This window comes from Wolffia australiana, chromosome 10 (genome assembly GCF_029677425.1).
Source record: "Wolffia australiana isolate 7733 chromosome 10, ASM2967742v1".
Lineage (NCBI taxonomy): Eukaryota > Viridiplantae > Streptophyta > Magnoliopsida > Alismatales > Araceae > Wolffia > Wolffia australiana.
The window spans coordinates 12,076,669-12,091,528 of record NC_135844.1 but is presented as its reverse complement, the minus strand read 5'-3'; the positions used below and the strand labels follow the sequence as shown (position 1 = coordinate 12,091,528).

At 40.9% G+C, this 14,860-nt stretch overlaps 1 protein-coding gene across 1 annotated transcript; it reads right to left on the bottom strand.

Annotated features, from left to right (window-relative positions):
• Window positions 1-645: 645 nt before the first annotated feature.
• On the bottom strand, window positions 646-3,004 carry LOC144708425 (peptide methionine sulfoxide reductase A1-like). The gene is made up of 2 exons (XM_078581738.1): window positions 2,476-3,004; window positions 646-1,104 (listed from the first exon to the last, which is right to left on the bottom strand). The coding sequence occupies exons 1-2, from the start codon at window positions 2,974-2,976 to the stop codon at window positions 853-855; spliced, it is 753 nt and encodes a 250-aa protein (XP_078437864.1). The 5' UTR covers window positions 2,977-3,004; the 3' UTR covers window positions 646-852.
• Window positions 3,005-14,860: the final 11,856 nt, after the last annotated feature.

Sequence of the window (14,860 nt, the reverse complement as noted above, 5' to 3'; positions counted from 1 at the left end):
CCGACTATTGTTTGACCTTGTTTTAACACTTGGGAAAAAGAACTATCTTTACAATGGTTGATCATCAGCAAATAAGTAATACGACACCGTACATTGTTACAATCAGCTGCAAAACCTTTTTCCTGCAAAAGTTTAACAACCCTAAAAGCATCTTTTTCCTGCACATAGTATACGGTTCACAGTCTTACATTTTAAGTCCCATGCACCAAAGCGCAGCACCTTTTTCATAGATTGAACCCACTATCTGTTTATGAGATGAGAAGCACAATCATAAAGTGAAGGTTGACTCGCTTATAATTTTTAATGTGTCATGTAATCACAAATTGTGATAGTCAAGTTGAACTTATATTTTACTATACCATATAGAAAACTGTAAATTCTTTCTGGAACAATTTGTAAATCACTTTTCTAAAAGGGCTCTCCACCATGGCTTGTCACTTTTTTTGACAGAATCATAACAAACAAAAGGAGGCCAGAGCTAAAGGGGCCCAACTCATTTACTTCTCAAGTATCGATGGAATCCGATGCATTAGTGATTGTAAAATAACATCCCATACACAGTGAGTTCATACGTAACAAGTTAACCACACTAATTGGAGGATTTTCAATGTTTTATAAACCCAAGTGGTAATAAACGCTTATGCAAAAAAAAAACTGTAGGATCAAATTCACGAAAGACCCAGTTCAAAAGAGGCAGGGCCTTCATCTTTTTCCAAGAGAAAGAAAACAACAAAATACAGGCCAATTAGATCACCACTCAGTGGAGGCAGAAATATATGCAACACAAGACAGAGAGTCTTGGTACAAAATACTCATTTTCAGGAGAATGTTTACCTGCTGTGGAGGGGCTGGCTAACCATAACAGCGAATGGGGTCGTTGCAGCCCTTTTCAGTAGACTGGCGAAAGCCGAAGCGACCGCCTTTTGCTAGGTACTGCTGGTGGTACTCCTCTGCTCGGTAGAATTTCTTTGCTGGGAGGATCTCTGTCACGATCTTCCTGTTTAGCTGCTTCTGCTGGCGCTCCAACGATGCTAGTGCCGCCGCCTCCTGCTCCGGCGTGTAGAAGTATATCCCTGATCGGTACTGAGAGCCCACATCATTGCCCTGCAGTCCATCCACATTTGAGAAAAAAGAAAAACAAAGGGAGAGATAGTAATGCAAGAGACCACAGTAAATTCAATGTAGTTTCTGCAGAGAGAGAGAGAGAGAGAGACTCATTATCTATACTGGAGATTTGAAATTATAAAATAACAAAAGCGTGCCGAAATTTTCGTATTGACGAGGCATAATGCAGAAATATTTAGCCAGTCGAAACATTGATAAAAGAATTTTCGTCATCTTTCCATCAGCACAACAGATGCCAAAAGTGGCTGATGATAAAATTTGTTCATCCTAATCTTAGTAAGGTTTCATGCGATGTAGTTCCCGTCCATAAATATCAAAATCTAGATGAATCACCACACAAGACGTCACAAGTGGCTGATAATAATATTTGTTCCTCCTAATCTCAGTAAGGTTTCATGCGATGTAGTTCCTCAAATGAACCAGTCGATGAGAACCTTGTTCCTCTTTCATTATTGGGAAGCTTCATTTCCCAAAAAATCATATGATTTATCAAGCTCACGGGCTCAGAAATTTGAAATGGTAGAAATCGATCGTCCAACTCTAAATAAAAACCTAGTGGCACAGAAATTAAGTGTTTAACTACTGATATATATTGTACCCGATACATGCAAATCTGAATCAACCATGCAAACCCCATAATTTAATTTTCGATGACCAATTATTTTCTGCATTTTCTTGGGTCCGTCTATGCTTCTGTACCCCTATTAATTCTACAAGTGAAATATCGATTAAACCCCCTTCTCTGTTCGTCCAGTTTCTTGGATAAAATCTCTATGAAAAAGCAATCGAAAATCGCATCTTAGTCGGCTGACTCTAATGCAAGTTCAAATAAGCTCTCTACTAAACTTCAACTTCAAGTAACGGGTCTATTCCCCTCAATTGCTTAACCTTCAGAAACACGGAGTTCAATTTCAAACGCAACAAAAATGTCCTATTCAATCCACCAGAAAGTATATAGAAAATCCATAAAATCCAGAACCACATGTAAATCTTAATCAAACCAATGCAATTAATTAAACCAGCTTGAGAACCGGCTTAACCTCAGGCAACACCCAATAATCACTCCACAAAACTCGGACTTTCTACCAAACTAAAAATCCAAGAAACGGGTATAATTTCCACACCGGGCAACATCACTTAAATCCAACAAACAAAAAAAAGGGAATCAACCGCTCAACCGCACGTAAATCTTAATCAAACCAGCTTGAGAACCGGCTTAACCCCTGGCAACACTCAATAATCCCTCCACAAAACTCGGACTTTCTACCAAACTAAAAATTCAACAAACGGGTATAATTTCCCCGCCGTGCAACATCAATAAACAAAAAAAAAACTGGGAATCAACCAAACCTGGCGATTAAGCGTCGTGGGATCATGCCTTGACCAAAAAACATCCAGAAGCGTGTCATAGCTACATTCCGAGGGATCGTACTGGACCCGAACGACCTCGGAGTGATTGGTCGTCCCCGAGCAAATATCCTCGTAAGTGGGTTGATGGGTGTTGCCCTGCGTGTAGCCCGCCTCCGTAACCGCGACGCCGGTGACCCTCTGAAACGCGAGCTCCACGCCCCAAAAGCAGCCCGCCCCAAATTGCGCAAACTGCTTCCCGGCGATGGGCACGTCGTCGTCGGGGCTCTGAGCGAGGGGGTCCGATTCCGACACCGTTCGATTGCCCGCTCCGAAGCCGATCTTCCCGAGCCAGTTCATCGTCGCGAGAGAACGCGAAGAAGAGGAATTCAGAGATCGATCGGAGATTCCGTACTTGAGTTTGGAGAGGCGGCGGAGGGCGGCGAGTCGGGGCGCCGCCGCCGTGGCTGGTAGAAGAGTGGGAGAGACGGTCGCCGCCAGCATCCTGATAGCTTCCGTTGAGTGACGGTTACGCTTACTTGGGGAAGAAGCAATCAAGAGGTCCGGTCACCTTCTGCGGTCTGGTCACCGCTTTTTCTCCTGCTTGAATTCCTCCACGTTGGTCTAGCTAGACCACAAGGCTGTATTTTTTTTATCTCTATCTCTACTTGTTTGATTTTCTCTGACTCTTTCTATTTGAAAGTTTGTGTATATGGCTGTATTTCTCTAAATATCTATATGTATGTCTCTACATCTTTGTATCTGTCATTCTAGATCTCTATCAATGTCTGAATTTCTATCTCTGTCTATACTTGTTTGAATTTCTATCTCTATCTCTATTTTAAAGTTAATGTATATGACTGTATTTCTCTAAATTTAACTATGTTAATAATAGCTCAATTTTCTACCTGTCCGTCTCTCTCTATACATGTATGCATCATTCTAGATCTCGATCAATGTCTAAATTTCTATCTCTATCTCTATATCTATTTTATCTTTATTTTATCCTTATAAGTATCTATCATTGCAGTTCTGTGTCAGTATCTATCATTGTAGTTCTGTGTCAGTATCTCTCCTCTTCTCTATTCTCTTGACATATGAATATCTTTCTCTATCTAAATTTGAAAGTAAATCAATATATAAATATATATAATTCTCTTCCTTCTTATGTCAAATTAGCATTTATCATTCAAGATGTCTATCAGTGTCCCTCCTGTTCCCTATCTCTACCTATCTGAATTTCTATTTCTACTTCTATATCAAATACAAAGCATATTTAAATCATTATATTTCTCTAAATTTCCCTTTACTAGTATATCTCGTATCCATCTCTCAATATATGTATCTATCATCTAGATCTATGTATGTATCTATCATTACCTATCTTAACCTCTATCTATGTCTTTATCTCTAAGTTTATGTAAATACAGATATTTCTCTAAATTTCCCTTCATTAATCGACATAATATCTATCTATTCTATCATTCTAGATGTCTGGCATTATCTCTGGTATTATTTATCACTGCCTATTTGAATATCTTGCTCTATCTCAAATTGAAAGTATATTGAACTATGTAAGTTTTCAAAATTTCCCTTATTCATATGTCAAATATATATCTGTCTCTCTCTCTACAGGTATTATTTATTCTATATGTCTATCAGTATCTCTCCTATTCTCTATCTCTACCAAGCTGAATTTCTATCTCTATATCAATTTGAACGTGTATCTCAATCCTTATATTTATCTAAAATTTCTCAAGTCTATCTATATATCTATAAATCTATTTATCTATGTATGTATTTATCATTCAGTATCTCTCCTATTCTCTATCACTGCCCATCTGAATCTCTGTCTCGATCTCAATTTGAAAGTATGTCTAAATCAGTATATTCTCATATGTATATTTATTCATACGTATTGTGTGTGTGTGTCTATCCTTCTAGATCTCTCCATCTCTTTGCCACGTCTATCTCTTTTCTTATGTTTCATTCTCTTTATCCATAATTGCACACGAGTTCATCTTGATGTCAGTGATAAGCACACCAAGGGAGTGGCTATTCTGGGGGGATTTTGTTACTGACACTTGCAAAAGAGTGAGACTTAATACTAACAGTATCAAGGTTCTCTACACATTGAGGTCTTGGGCTGCGACCGGGGTTCTGAATGTTAATGAAATTGACTAATTTGGTAACTTCTATGCAGAGTTCGTGTAATTACTTCACAAAAGATTCTCACATAAATTCATTTAGGAGAGATCATAATTCTCCATGCCTAAATGTTGATTTTGGTGTAGTGAACTTTGATGTCAGAGCATACTTAGGAGCATGACACTAATACACATGATATCTTGCTTTTAGTTCTAGGCTCTTATTTCAATGTTTTTTCTTTGGTATTTTCCCCTTTTGGTGCTCGTTCCAAATATTACACAGTGCAAATATATGGTGTTAGTGCATTCAATTCTCGAGTCAATATTCAACAATGCAAATATATGTACTTTTACATTCAAATTTCAAGTCGATACAAGTGAAAAAGGATCTAAGTGACGAAAATGAGAGGAAGAAATAATATATCGATTGGCTACGGTGAGTTGGTTTCACCAAAGGCTACATCTCAAAGTAAAACCTTTATCCAAGAAGACTATACAACATCACTTTTGACCAACATAGGACAAAGGGCCTGGACAATCAACCATAAAGCAAATGGTATATTTTAGTATTCAATTTATTTATTCATTTTCACATTTTGAAAAATGCATTACAACCATATGATTTTTTGGTCAATGGTGAGTTCATTTCTCATGTTTGGGAAATATCTAAAGCACATACGAGAAAGCATCATCAGCTTCGTTACCAACTCCAGACTGTTGGAAGTGAATTTTTAATTATTTTTTGAGTTGCGTATTTGTTGATGATCACATTTTTGTGATCATTTAATTATACTTTGTAGTTCTTTATTAAAATTTGGAGGCCAAGATAAGCAAAGGCTTGTAACAGAACTGCATCCGATCATCCTGAAAAGTCAACTTGAAAGTTCATGGAAAGTTCATAAATAGGAATAAAAAAGACCATGTGTAATTGACAAACTTCATTTAATGCATCCATTTTTTCATGATATTCATGAAATTGAGAATTTTTTGTCCCCCCAATTTCCCATGAATTTTAATATATATATTGGATGAATGAAAATTATGTTTTCATTTTTACTCGGGAATAATGGCTTTATTCATAACACGGATATTTCTGTGAGGTTAATACATGGAATTCCTCACTCATTATTCCTTCATTATGCATACACTTAAGGCATCCAGTGAGGAATGACTTGAATGAGGATTAATGAACATAATATTTATTATTTGAAGGATCCTCTCGAGTATAATAAAATTATAATATTTTAAAGGAAGAATAGATAAAGAGTGTATGAAATGATTTATTTTCAATTTCAGGTATAAAAAAATAAAATATCTCTGGAGCTACCAGAGCTCGTGATTTATCAATTTAGAATGGAGTACCTCATTTAGCTAGTGGCCCCCATGGTAATCCAAGCTAGCACATAAAGCCAAGTTCATTAACCATCTCTACCGAAGTGGGAGAGACATGTTGGCGCCTCTCCAGCAGGTAAAATAGAGTGGGAGAGATATAGTCCACCAGCTGAGTGAATCCATTGAGTGGCATTTATGCTAGTAAGATTGAGAACATCTTGAGGTGTCGTTAAACAATGGTCATTGCTTTTTTATGCTTAAATTTGTGAATGTGAACCAAGGTAGACCACAATGGTCTATTATTTTGAAACTTCTATGAGCTTTTTGAGAAAATTAAAAGGTTTTAATCCATCTAGATACTAAATACTTTTATTGATAGGCCTACTATTCTTTGTCTATCTATAAATCTCTTTGAAAATCAAGAGATAATGGGCCAAATGGGCCAGTCTAACATTCCCCCCAAAGTTATAGAATATAAGTCAAACATGCCCATCTTGCTACACGTGATGTCATAAAATTCTCCACATATGCTCATAGTTAAAACGTATCTAGCTGGTCAGAAGAAGTAAACCGTGGGATAGATATGATGCCTTGTCACAAAAAATGACTGTAGATCTAGAAGTTCATTCAGTTATTTTTATTATTATATACTAGTTCCATTCACATCTCAATGAAGGAGATGCCATAGAGCCTACCATTATATTTACACAAAAATATCGAAAACTTTCAAGTAAACTCTGAGCCATTGTGCATTGCTACAAACCTAATGTCTGGTCCTCCATCGTTGAAGTACTAGGATTCAGATCGCATTAAGTTGGTATCATAGTTTTATATCGAGGCTTGCTGATTTTGGTGATGTAAATAAGGCGATTACATAAGATGCATGAGGCCAGGAAAGATGAATGGTGTAGCTTTGTTTTGCCTAACGGCTTCACCGGTGTACATTGATGTTAAAGTAATGAGGATATTACTCCTACCAAATTCAATTATTTCATGTATCACAAGGCCACTTCAGTAGACATGTTAAATTTGAGCAGTCCTGGAAATTTTAGCATGGTGTTCCCTGCAGTGCAATTTTCTGAACTGCAAATCACACACGCCACAAAAAAACTGTACGCCAAACCACATAGAGGTATGTACAATGTGTTTGTTTGGTTGTGAGTGAATTTTTAAATAAATAAATAAACAGAAAAAACGTCATAGGGTTTTTCTTCATGTCTTCATTTAATCCTTTATACAGATTAATGAGAATACCATTAACATCATCACCAATCCCATGCAACAAGTTATTTCAAAAAAAAATAACACGGAGGCCATCATTTTTTTTAGGACGACAAGGCTTTTATTCTGAAAACACTTTACCTGCATTGATAAGATATGGGGTACATTATTAAACGATTGTGTGAAAAAATTATTTCATTATTTGAGATGCAATTTGGATGTTAGGGTAAGATATGGTCCATTTATATGGTTGTGACCCATCACGATGAGAAGTCAACTTGCAAAACCATTTCTTGTTATCTTCTTATGTTCAACATTAGGTACTGAAAGGATGGTCAAAAATGTCCAACTTACATGCCAATGACATACATGACGTTTGAGAAAAAAAATCATCTTGTGTTTCTAGGTTTTAGATTTTGAATCTCCATGCTCATTTTAACAAAGTGTCATGTGTTTCTGATTTATCAAAATTTTAGTTTAATTGCTCTCAATCATTGCTAATTTAGCCAGCCTTCACCTTTTCCAATAAATTCCTTTGAATTTTTTATGTTTGATGTTGGATGGAAGCAGAACTGAGTTTAATTGAAAGTGTTACAAGCTGACAAAGCATGCTGAAATAATATTCAATGCATTCAACAAAGATCAACTGAATATTCAGTCTCATTGTGGAAGAAGACATCCCATGGAGTGAACTCAGATTATCGACATGCGGCGCGAGATCATTCTCAAGTAGAATAAGGTTTCCATTAAATGTCTATATTGTATTTTTTCATGGATACTCATTGCTTCCACTTAGTTTGAATTGATAATCAAATATTTTTTCACTGCAAGAAGCTATATCAAAAGCTAAGCATGTTAGATTGTACACACAACACAAGTGAGCAAAAATAAGAGAAGCCATAACATCCACGGGTCACAACCTCTGAACCGTGTCATACCTTCATGGACTTACTAGGGACATATCAGCACAAAAAGAATGGGTCCATCCGATTTGTTTTCTACAATAGAAGGATTTTTGTAATTCTCATAGTTATGAAGCATTTTTTAACTTACTTTCCAATCGCAACATAACATCAAAATGTGTTGAAATATAAATATGATTCTCATTTGTCTGTGTATTCCAAAGACGTTTAGTAGAAGGTTGCCACCATTTATACCTCTCAAACTTTCAAAGTAATATTATCAGTAGAAGTGTCCTTATAGGGAAAATACACACATAAATGTAGCATACCAATCCAGAGATAGGCATAAATATAGCTATAGAAATTGATACATAGATAGATATATACATAGACATATAAATATTTGTTAATATTTAAAACTGGATATACCAATAAATAGTGCTTGTGATGGCGAGGACGCCAACATATCTTCAACGAACGTGTCACCACGGTCAACCGGAGTCAACACGCATGCTTTGGACCATGTTCGACCTAAGTCAACCGAAGTCAACTCGCCACGGTCAACCGGAGTCAACACTAAAGCCGACACGCCACAACCGCCAACTAGCACGTCTCCACCTGTGCACGTCTCTACGTGCGTCATGACACGACGCCAAAGGCAGATCCACAACTGCCCTTTGGCGTGAGACGGCGCACGTCTTTACTTTCTCGTCAATTTCTCTTTCCTCCAAGGCCTATATAAAGGCCATTGTTTTCAAGAAACTCTTAGGCAATCATAATTCAAGAATCGAGTTTTTTGTTTAACTCTTCTTGGAGGATTGCCCAGCCTCCCCTATCCTTCTCCAACCCTAGCCGTCGTCGCTGCCGCTGCCACCTCCGCCGCCACCACCGTCGTGTCGCCGGCCTCCACTTCTTCCCCTCCATCTTCTTCTCTCCTCCCTCTCCCTCTCCCACCTTCCTTCTCTCTCTCGCGTGACTGCCACAACCGCTACCGGCCGCCCAAGGACGTCCCCAGGTCGCCCTAGGCAGCCTCGCCAAGGCCGCCCAAGGACGCCCCAGGCCGCCCTCAGGCAGCCCCGCCAAGGCTGCCCAAGGGCGCCCTCAGGCAGCCCCAACAAGGCCACCCAAGGATGCCTCCAGGCCGCCCTCAGGCAGCCCCTCTAAGGCTGGCCCAGGACGTCCCCAGGTCGCCCCAGGCAGCCCCGCCCAGGGCCGCCCAAGGACGCCCCAGGCCGCCCTCCGGCAGCCCCGCCAAGGGCCGCCCAAGGACGCCCCCAGGCCGCCCTCAGGCAGTCCCGCCAAGGGCCACCCAAGGACGCCCAGACGCCCTCGCAGCCGCCAGGCCGCCAAGAACCCCCAGGCCGCCTTAGGCAGCCCCGCCTAGGCCGCCCAAGGACGCCCCAGGACGCCCCAGGCAGCCCCGCCTAAGGCCACCCAAGGATGCCCCAGGCTGCCCTCAGGCAGCCCCGCCAAGGGGCGCCCAAGGACGCCCCCAGGCCGCCCTCAGGCAGCCCCTCCAAGGCTGCCCCAGGACGTCCCCAGGTCGCCCAAGCAGCCCCGCCCAGGGCCGTCCAAGGACGCCCCAGGCCGCCCTCATGCATGATGGAAATATATGTGGCCGACAAGCCAGTCACACATTCCACATCTCGTTCCATATTCATTAATAGAACATATTCATTATAGTGCACGTGTGATGCGTATAATGAAGTCCATGAATACATGATCGGACTTAGTGAATTATGATGAGATCATAATACTGAGATCACTTGTCTTTAAGCATGTATTCTAAACATTCCTATTCAAAGGATACACGAGAAGGACATCGAAGTATCCGGATAGAATAGCACTATCTAGCCTCACTCATATGATGAGTATGGCCGGTCCCGTAGCCATTAGTGTGGCGACACTAAGGATAGATAGTGGGTGCTCTTTAGTAAAAGAGTTCACTGAATTGATCCGTATGAATCCCTGAATGGTATTATACCGAACTGTCAATCAGGTTGATTCACGTCACGGTTGTGTAAGTGGTCCTTAGACCTGAGACACCAAAGGCGTCTTGTGGACGGACGGTTGCACTTTGGCTATGGCCAACGAGTCTCTAATCATGGGATTCTAAACGGTCTTAGTTCGGGTGCATCAAGAAGTACACGAAGGCGATTGAGTGGTCAAGATGGGATCGTCCACCCACGTTATAAGAGGTGACAGCTCAAGGAAGATGATGCGATGAAGTCCTTGGCCAAGGCAGTGAAATATCGGAGAAGAGTTCTCCGATGATTTCCGAATACATCAGTACTAACTCGGATGACCGATTAGGGTTTGACAGTTAACCATACCCTAAGTCGTCCAAGGAGCATCAAGTGGATGAGGGATTATACGTACACGATAACTGATGATGAACAGGTTCCATGAGTGAGTTGATACACACTCCTTTGTATCTTCTAGGACACGAGGTGTAGCTTGGCACCCAACGTGTTGGAGTCTCGACCTATCGACTGGGTTAAATCGATCCGACGTTAATTAATCTATATGATGATATAGTTATTTAATTTGGAAGGCCAATAAAGGTTATTGGGCCATTGGAGTCGTTAACTAGACTGATACATGGGCCTAGCGGGTCACACGCAAATGGTCTTTTGGACGTTAGAAGATATACTTAAGTTTTGGGGGTTTTTATGAAAAATACCCACTTAGTATAAATAGGGGAAGGCCCTGAATGAAATTCACCCAGGCCAGAATTGTTCAGGGGCCTTTCCCCTTCTTCTCCACTCTCCCCACACCCCCTCTCCATCCCTGATGTGATCGGGACGACGTAACGATGTCGACGGAGAAAGAACGGGCCTCGTCAACGAGAAGGAGGAGATCCGATGCGCCGAGGACCGCGTGGATACGTCTAGAGGCTGCACACTTGAGCAGCTCGACTCCTCTCTCTCCAGGATCGAAGAAATCACGAATGAGATTCGTGCAAAGGTACCTCGTTTCAATGTTTTTGTTGATGCCGTTCGATTCACAAAAGACTTCTGCTGCGCATCGTTTTAGATTTATTCATCCAAGTCAAGGCCCCTAGAACCCAACAAGGCAGCCCCGCCAAGGGCCGCCCAAAGATGCCCCCAGAATGCCCTCAGGCAGCCCTGCCAAGAACGCCCAACGGGGCAGCCCCAGGCCAGCCCAGAACTGCCCCTGTCAAGGCCGCCCTAGGATGCCAAAGGCCGCCCCAACAAGGCTGCCCAGGCCGCTTTTGGCAACCCTTGCCAAAGCCGCCCAAGAACGCCCGAAGGCGCTCCTTGGCCGCCCCTTGGACTCGCCCTCACTGGCCGTCCAGGGCCGCTTCGTCAGGCCGTCCAAGAGCGCCCACAGTTGCCCTTTGGCTGCCTCTGTTGGCTGCCCACTTTTGCCGTCATCGGACCGTCCCGGAGCAGAGCTAGGCCACTCGTTCTTGGCCAGGGCCACGCAACGCCCAGATACTTCCAGACCCCTTCGTCCAGTGGGCCTCCAACGCTTGGATTCGTCCAATCGCATCACGATCAGAATTTCCCGCTCCCTCTTCACGCACTACGGTGCAGAGGTACGCCTGAACTCTCTGGTGTCGAAGTGTTCTCCGTCCAGTGTTTTCTCGGGAAGTTTCCACCGCCGTCGGAATCTGAATTGGTTTGGATTTTCTGCTTCTTCTACCTCTTTCTCGAGTGTTTCCTCGCGACGCGAATCCGACGTATTGATTTCGGTGCTTAGGCATCGTCGCGGTGGGGGAAGACAGCACTCCCGCCCTCGATAAGGGTCAGAGCTGCACCACCAGATTTTTCATCGGTTTTAAAGTCCGAATCCGACCGTGTGGAATTCTACGGATTATTTTATCCCTCCTTATAAACCCTATTCCCATCGTCAACCCGTCCGTCACCTTAGTCGCCCTTTCCCTTTGTCGTCCTACGTCAGCTTGATATTAGTATATATATATGTATATAGATATAGATATAAATAGAAACTGCAAACGTAGATACTATCATATATAACTAGATATAGAGATTGAAGTATGGGAATATATAGATATAAATATGTAAATGATCATGTATATTAGTATTTGATAAAATACGAGTTCACTCGTGATAGATGTATGTTCATTTAGTTATATGGACTTACTTATCCCTACAGATACTGCCATATGTAGAAAATAAAATATATACGGTGTAGATGTCTATAAAAATTGGTCATCTGAAATTAGGGTTGGTTGTGCAGTCCGGTACGAATTTTTCGCTAGTGTGCAGTTTTTTTAGATTGCATGAAATCCCTGTTAGATGGCTGGTGCAAATTTGTGGGGAAAATCACATCGCACATCGCACAAAAGATTGAGATCAGAGATGGATGAGAGAGAGAGAACTAGTGAGAGAGAAAGAAGATAAAAAAATAGAGAGTAAGAGAGAAATAAGAGCGAGAAAGAGAATGAGCGGGAGGGAGCACTAGAGAGAGAGTATCCTAGAGAGGGAAGAATGATCCGGAGAGAGAATTATGCTGGATGTCATCGGGGACGTCATTCGATGGGTACCGAGATGATGCTCTGATACCAGGATGATGCTGGATGTGATCTATGACGTCGTTCGATGGCTAAATTCCCTAAGTAAATGAAACTACGTGATGCAGTGTTCTAGGCGGAGTAGGTGCAGGCCCCAACTCGTGGGGTTTCGCCGAGCTCTGAGCTCCAGGATGGGAGACCAATGATGGTGGCGGTGACCTTCTGACCCTCGTTAGAGTGACAACAATGACTACGACATCAAGCCGAATAATTCCATTGGCGTTCACACGTAACGTACGGGCTCGACCCATACCTACAAATCCACTTATATCATAGTGTTCAGAATATAAACTCTCACCTAATTCTAACCTGAGTGCGGTGGAGTGCATCCTAAAATATACTGAAAAAGGTAATATAACGGACGAGCAAGGGGAACAACGTACCTCGTCGAAAAGTCGTGCGACGTCGATTAAATCGTCAGTGCAACAGCCGGTGCGGACAAGGATGGTGGAGGTGTGCCGAAGACAAGGACGAGTGACGAGAGGGATGTTGCGCGGGCAGCTCGAGCCAATGGCACATCATCATAGACGGCTAAGTGGCGGTCGATGCAAGCGGCAGGTAACACAAGTGGCGCGAACGCAACAGCAGCGGTGCGAGCGGTAGAGGTGCAAGGGCAACGGCGTGTGGGAGATGCATTGCAAGCGGGCTGATAAGCCAAAAGAGGGGTAAATTTTACTAAATTTTAATCCCTTGTCGTTGTCAATTTCAGCTTATACAATAAAATTTTTAAAACCTTACTTAAGATGTATAATGAAAAGTAGAGGTATCGTCCAAGGGAAGCTAGTAAGGAATCCAATTTGATGATCTGCTTGAGTAATTTGACCCTAATTAGAGTTGATTTGATCTTCAATGAAGATCCAATCAACCTAATTAGACAAGGAAGTTAGAAAGGAGGGTAGAAGAGATGAGAGGAATAGAAGAAATAAGGGGCTCTAGATTGGCTTCTTTGATCCAAAGAGAAGGGTCAAGGGGGTCAATTAGAGAGGTTGAAGGGAGAAATTTTTGATTTGTTTTGGTTGTTTCTGTAGGCTTGACAATAAATAGGGAAGTTTAATCTCCTAGAAATTGAAGTTTTTTATAGTTTTTTTAATGTGCAATTGGAATAGCTAGGTCAATCTCTCAATTTATCCTCTCAATCCCAGTAAGGGCTTGTACATGCCGCTCAAGCCAAGCGATTTAGAAGTTCAGACCAGAATCAAGAAGAACAATCAAGAAATTAAACATCATTCAAAATACACCAAAAATTCAAATACAAAGAAGGAAAAAGTACCAAATAGGTTGATCCGAGTTGGAGCTCCTCTCTGTCTTGCAGCTGTGATAGAGCACCATCAAGAACGAAACTTAACTTTTATACTTAGGTTACATGGTAAAAATCACCATTTTACTCCTGTTAAGTAATTAACTTTTATCTATCAATGTAGGCTTGATCTGAATACGTACAGATATAAAGAGGGGACCAAGACGAGCTAATCCAATAAAAAAATCATCTCAATCAGACTTCAGGAACAAAAGTTATTAATAAATAAATTTTAAACCAATTTAAGCCATTGAATATAAATTCATTTATTTATTCATTTCTTTTTTTTAACACGCCATGATGTGTCGCCCTCTCATTGGTGGATGCATTTTAAATTCTCTTTTTTGCAAAAAAGTCCTTTAGAAAGCCTGGAATTGCTCTTGAACGCCGCCCAAAAGTAATTGTGTACATGCCCCTTGCACATTCTCTCTCCTCTGATTTCTAATAAAAACCATTAAAAAATACTAAGTAATTGCAATAAAACCCTGTAACTATTTAAATAATAGCTTTACGCCTACATACACGACCGAGAGCTATTTTTGAGGGCATAATTGCAACTAAATTTATGAAAAGCCCCTAGAAGAGTAAAAATTGCTTTAAAACATATTTTCTCATTATAAATATATCCTTTTCCTCTTTAAAAATTCATTTCTCACTTGAATAAATCTCAAAAAATCCAATTACATCCTAAATAAATTCTAGAAAATTCCAAAAAATTCTAAAAAATTCATTATTTCATCCCCACAATACTTAAGCTTGAAATTAAATTTTAAATCTGCCATTTTCATTTAAAAATAATTATTTCAAGCTCAAATAAATCCCAGAAATTCATAAAATCAACAGAAAATTATGGAAAAATCAGAAATCACTTGGAAACATTACATTTAGGTAAATATATGATTACAAACAATTTTAAGCTCTTTAAATG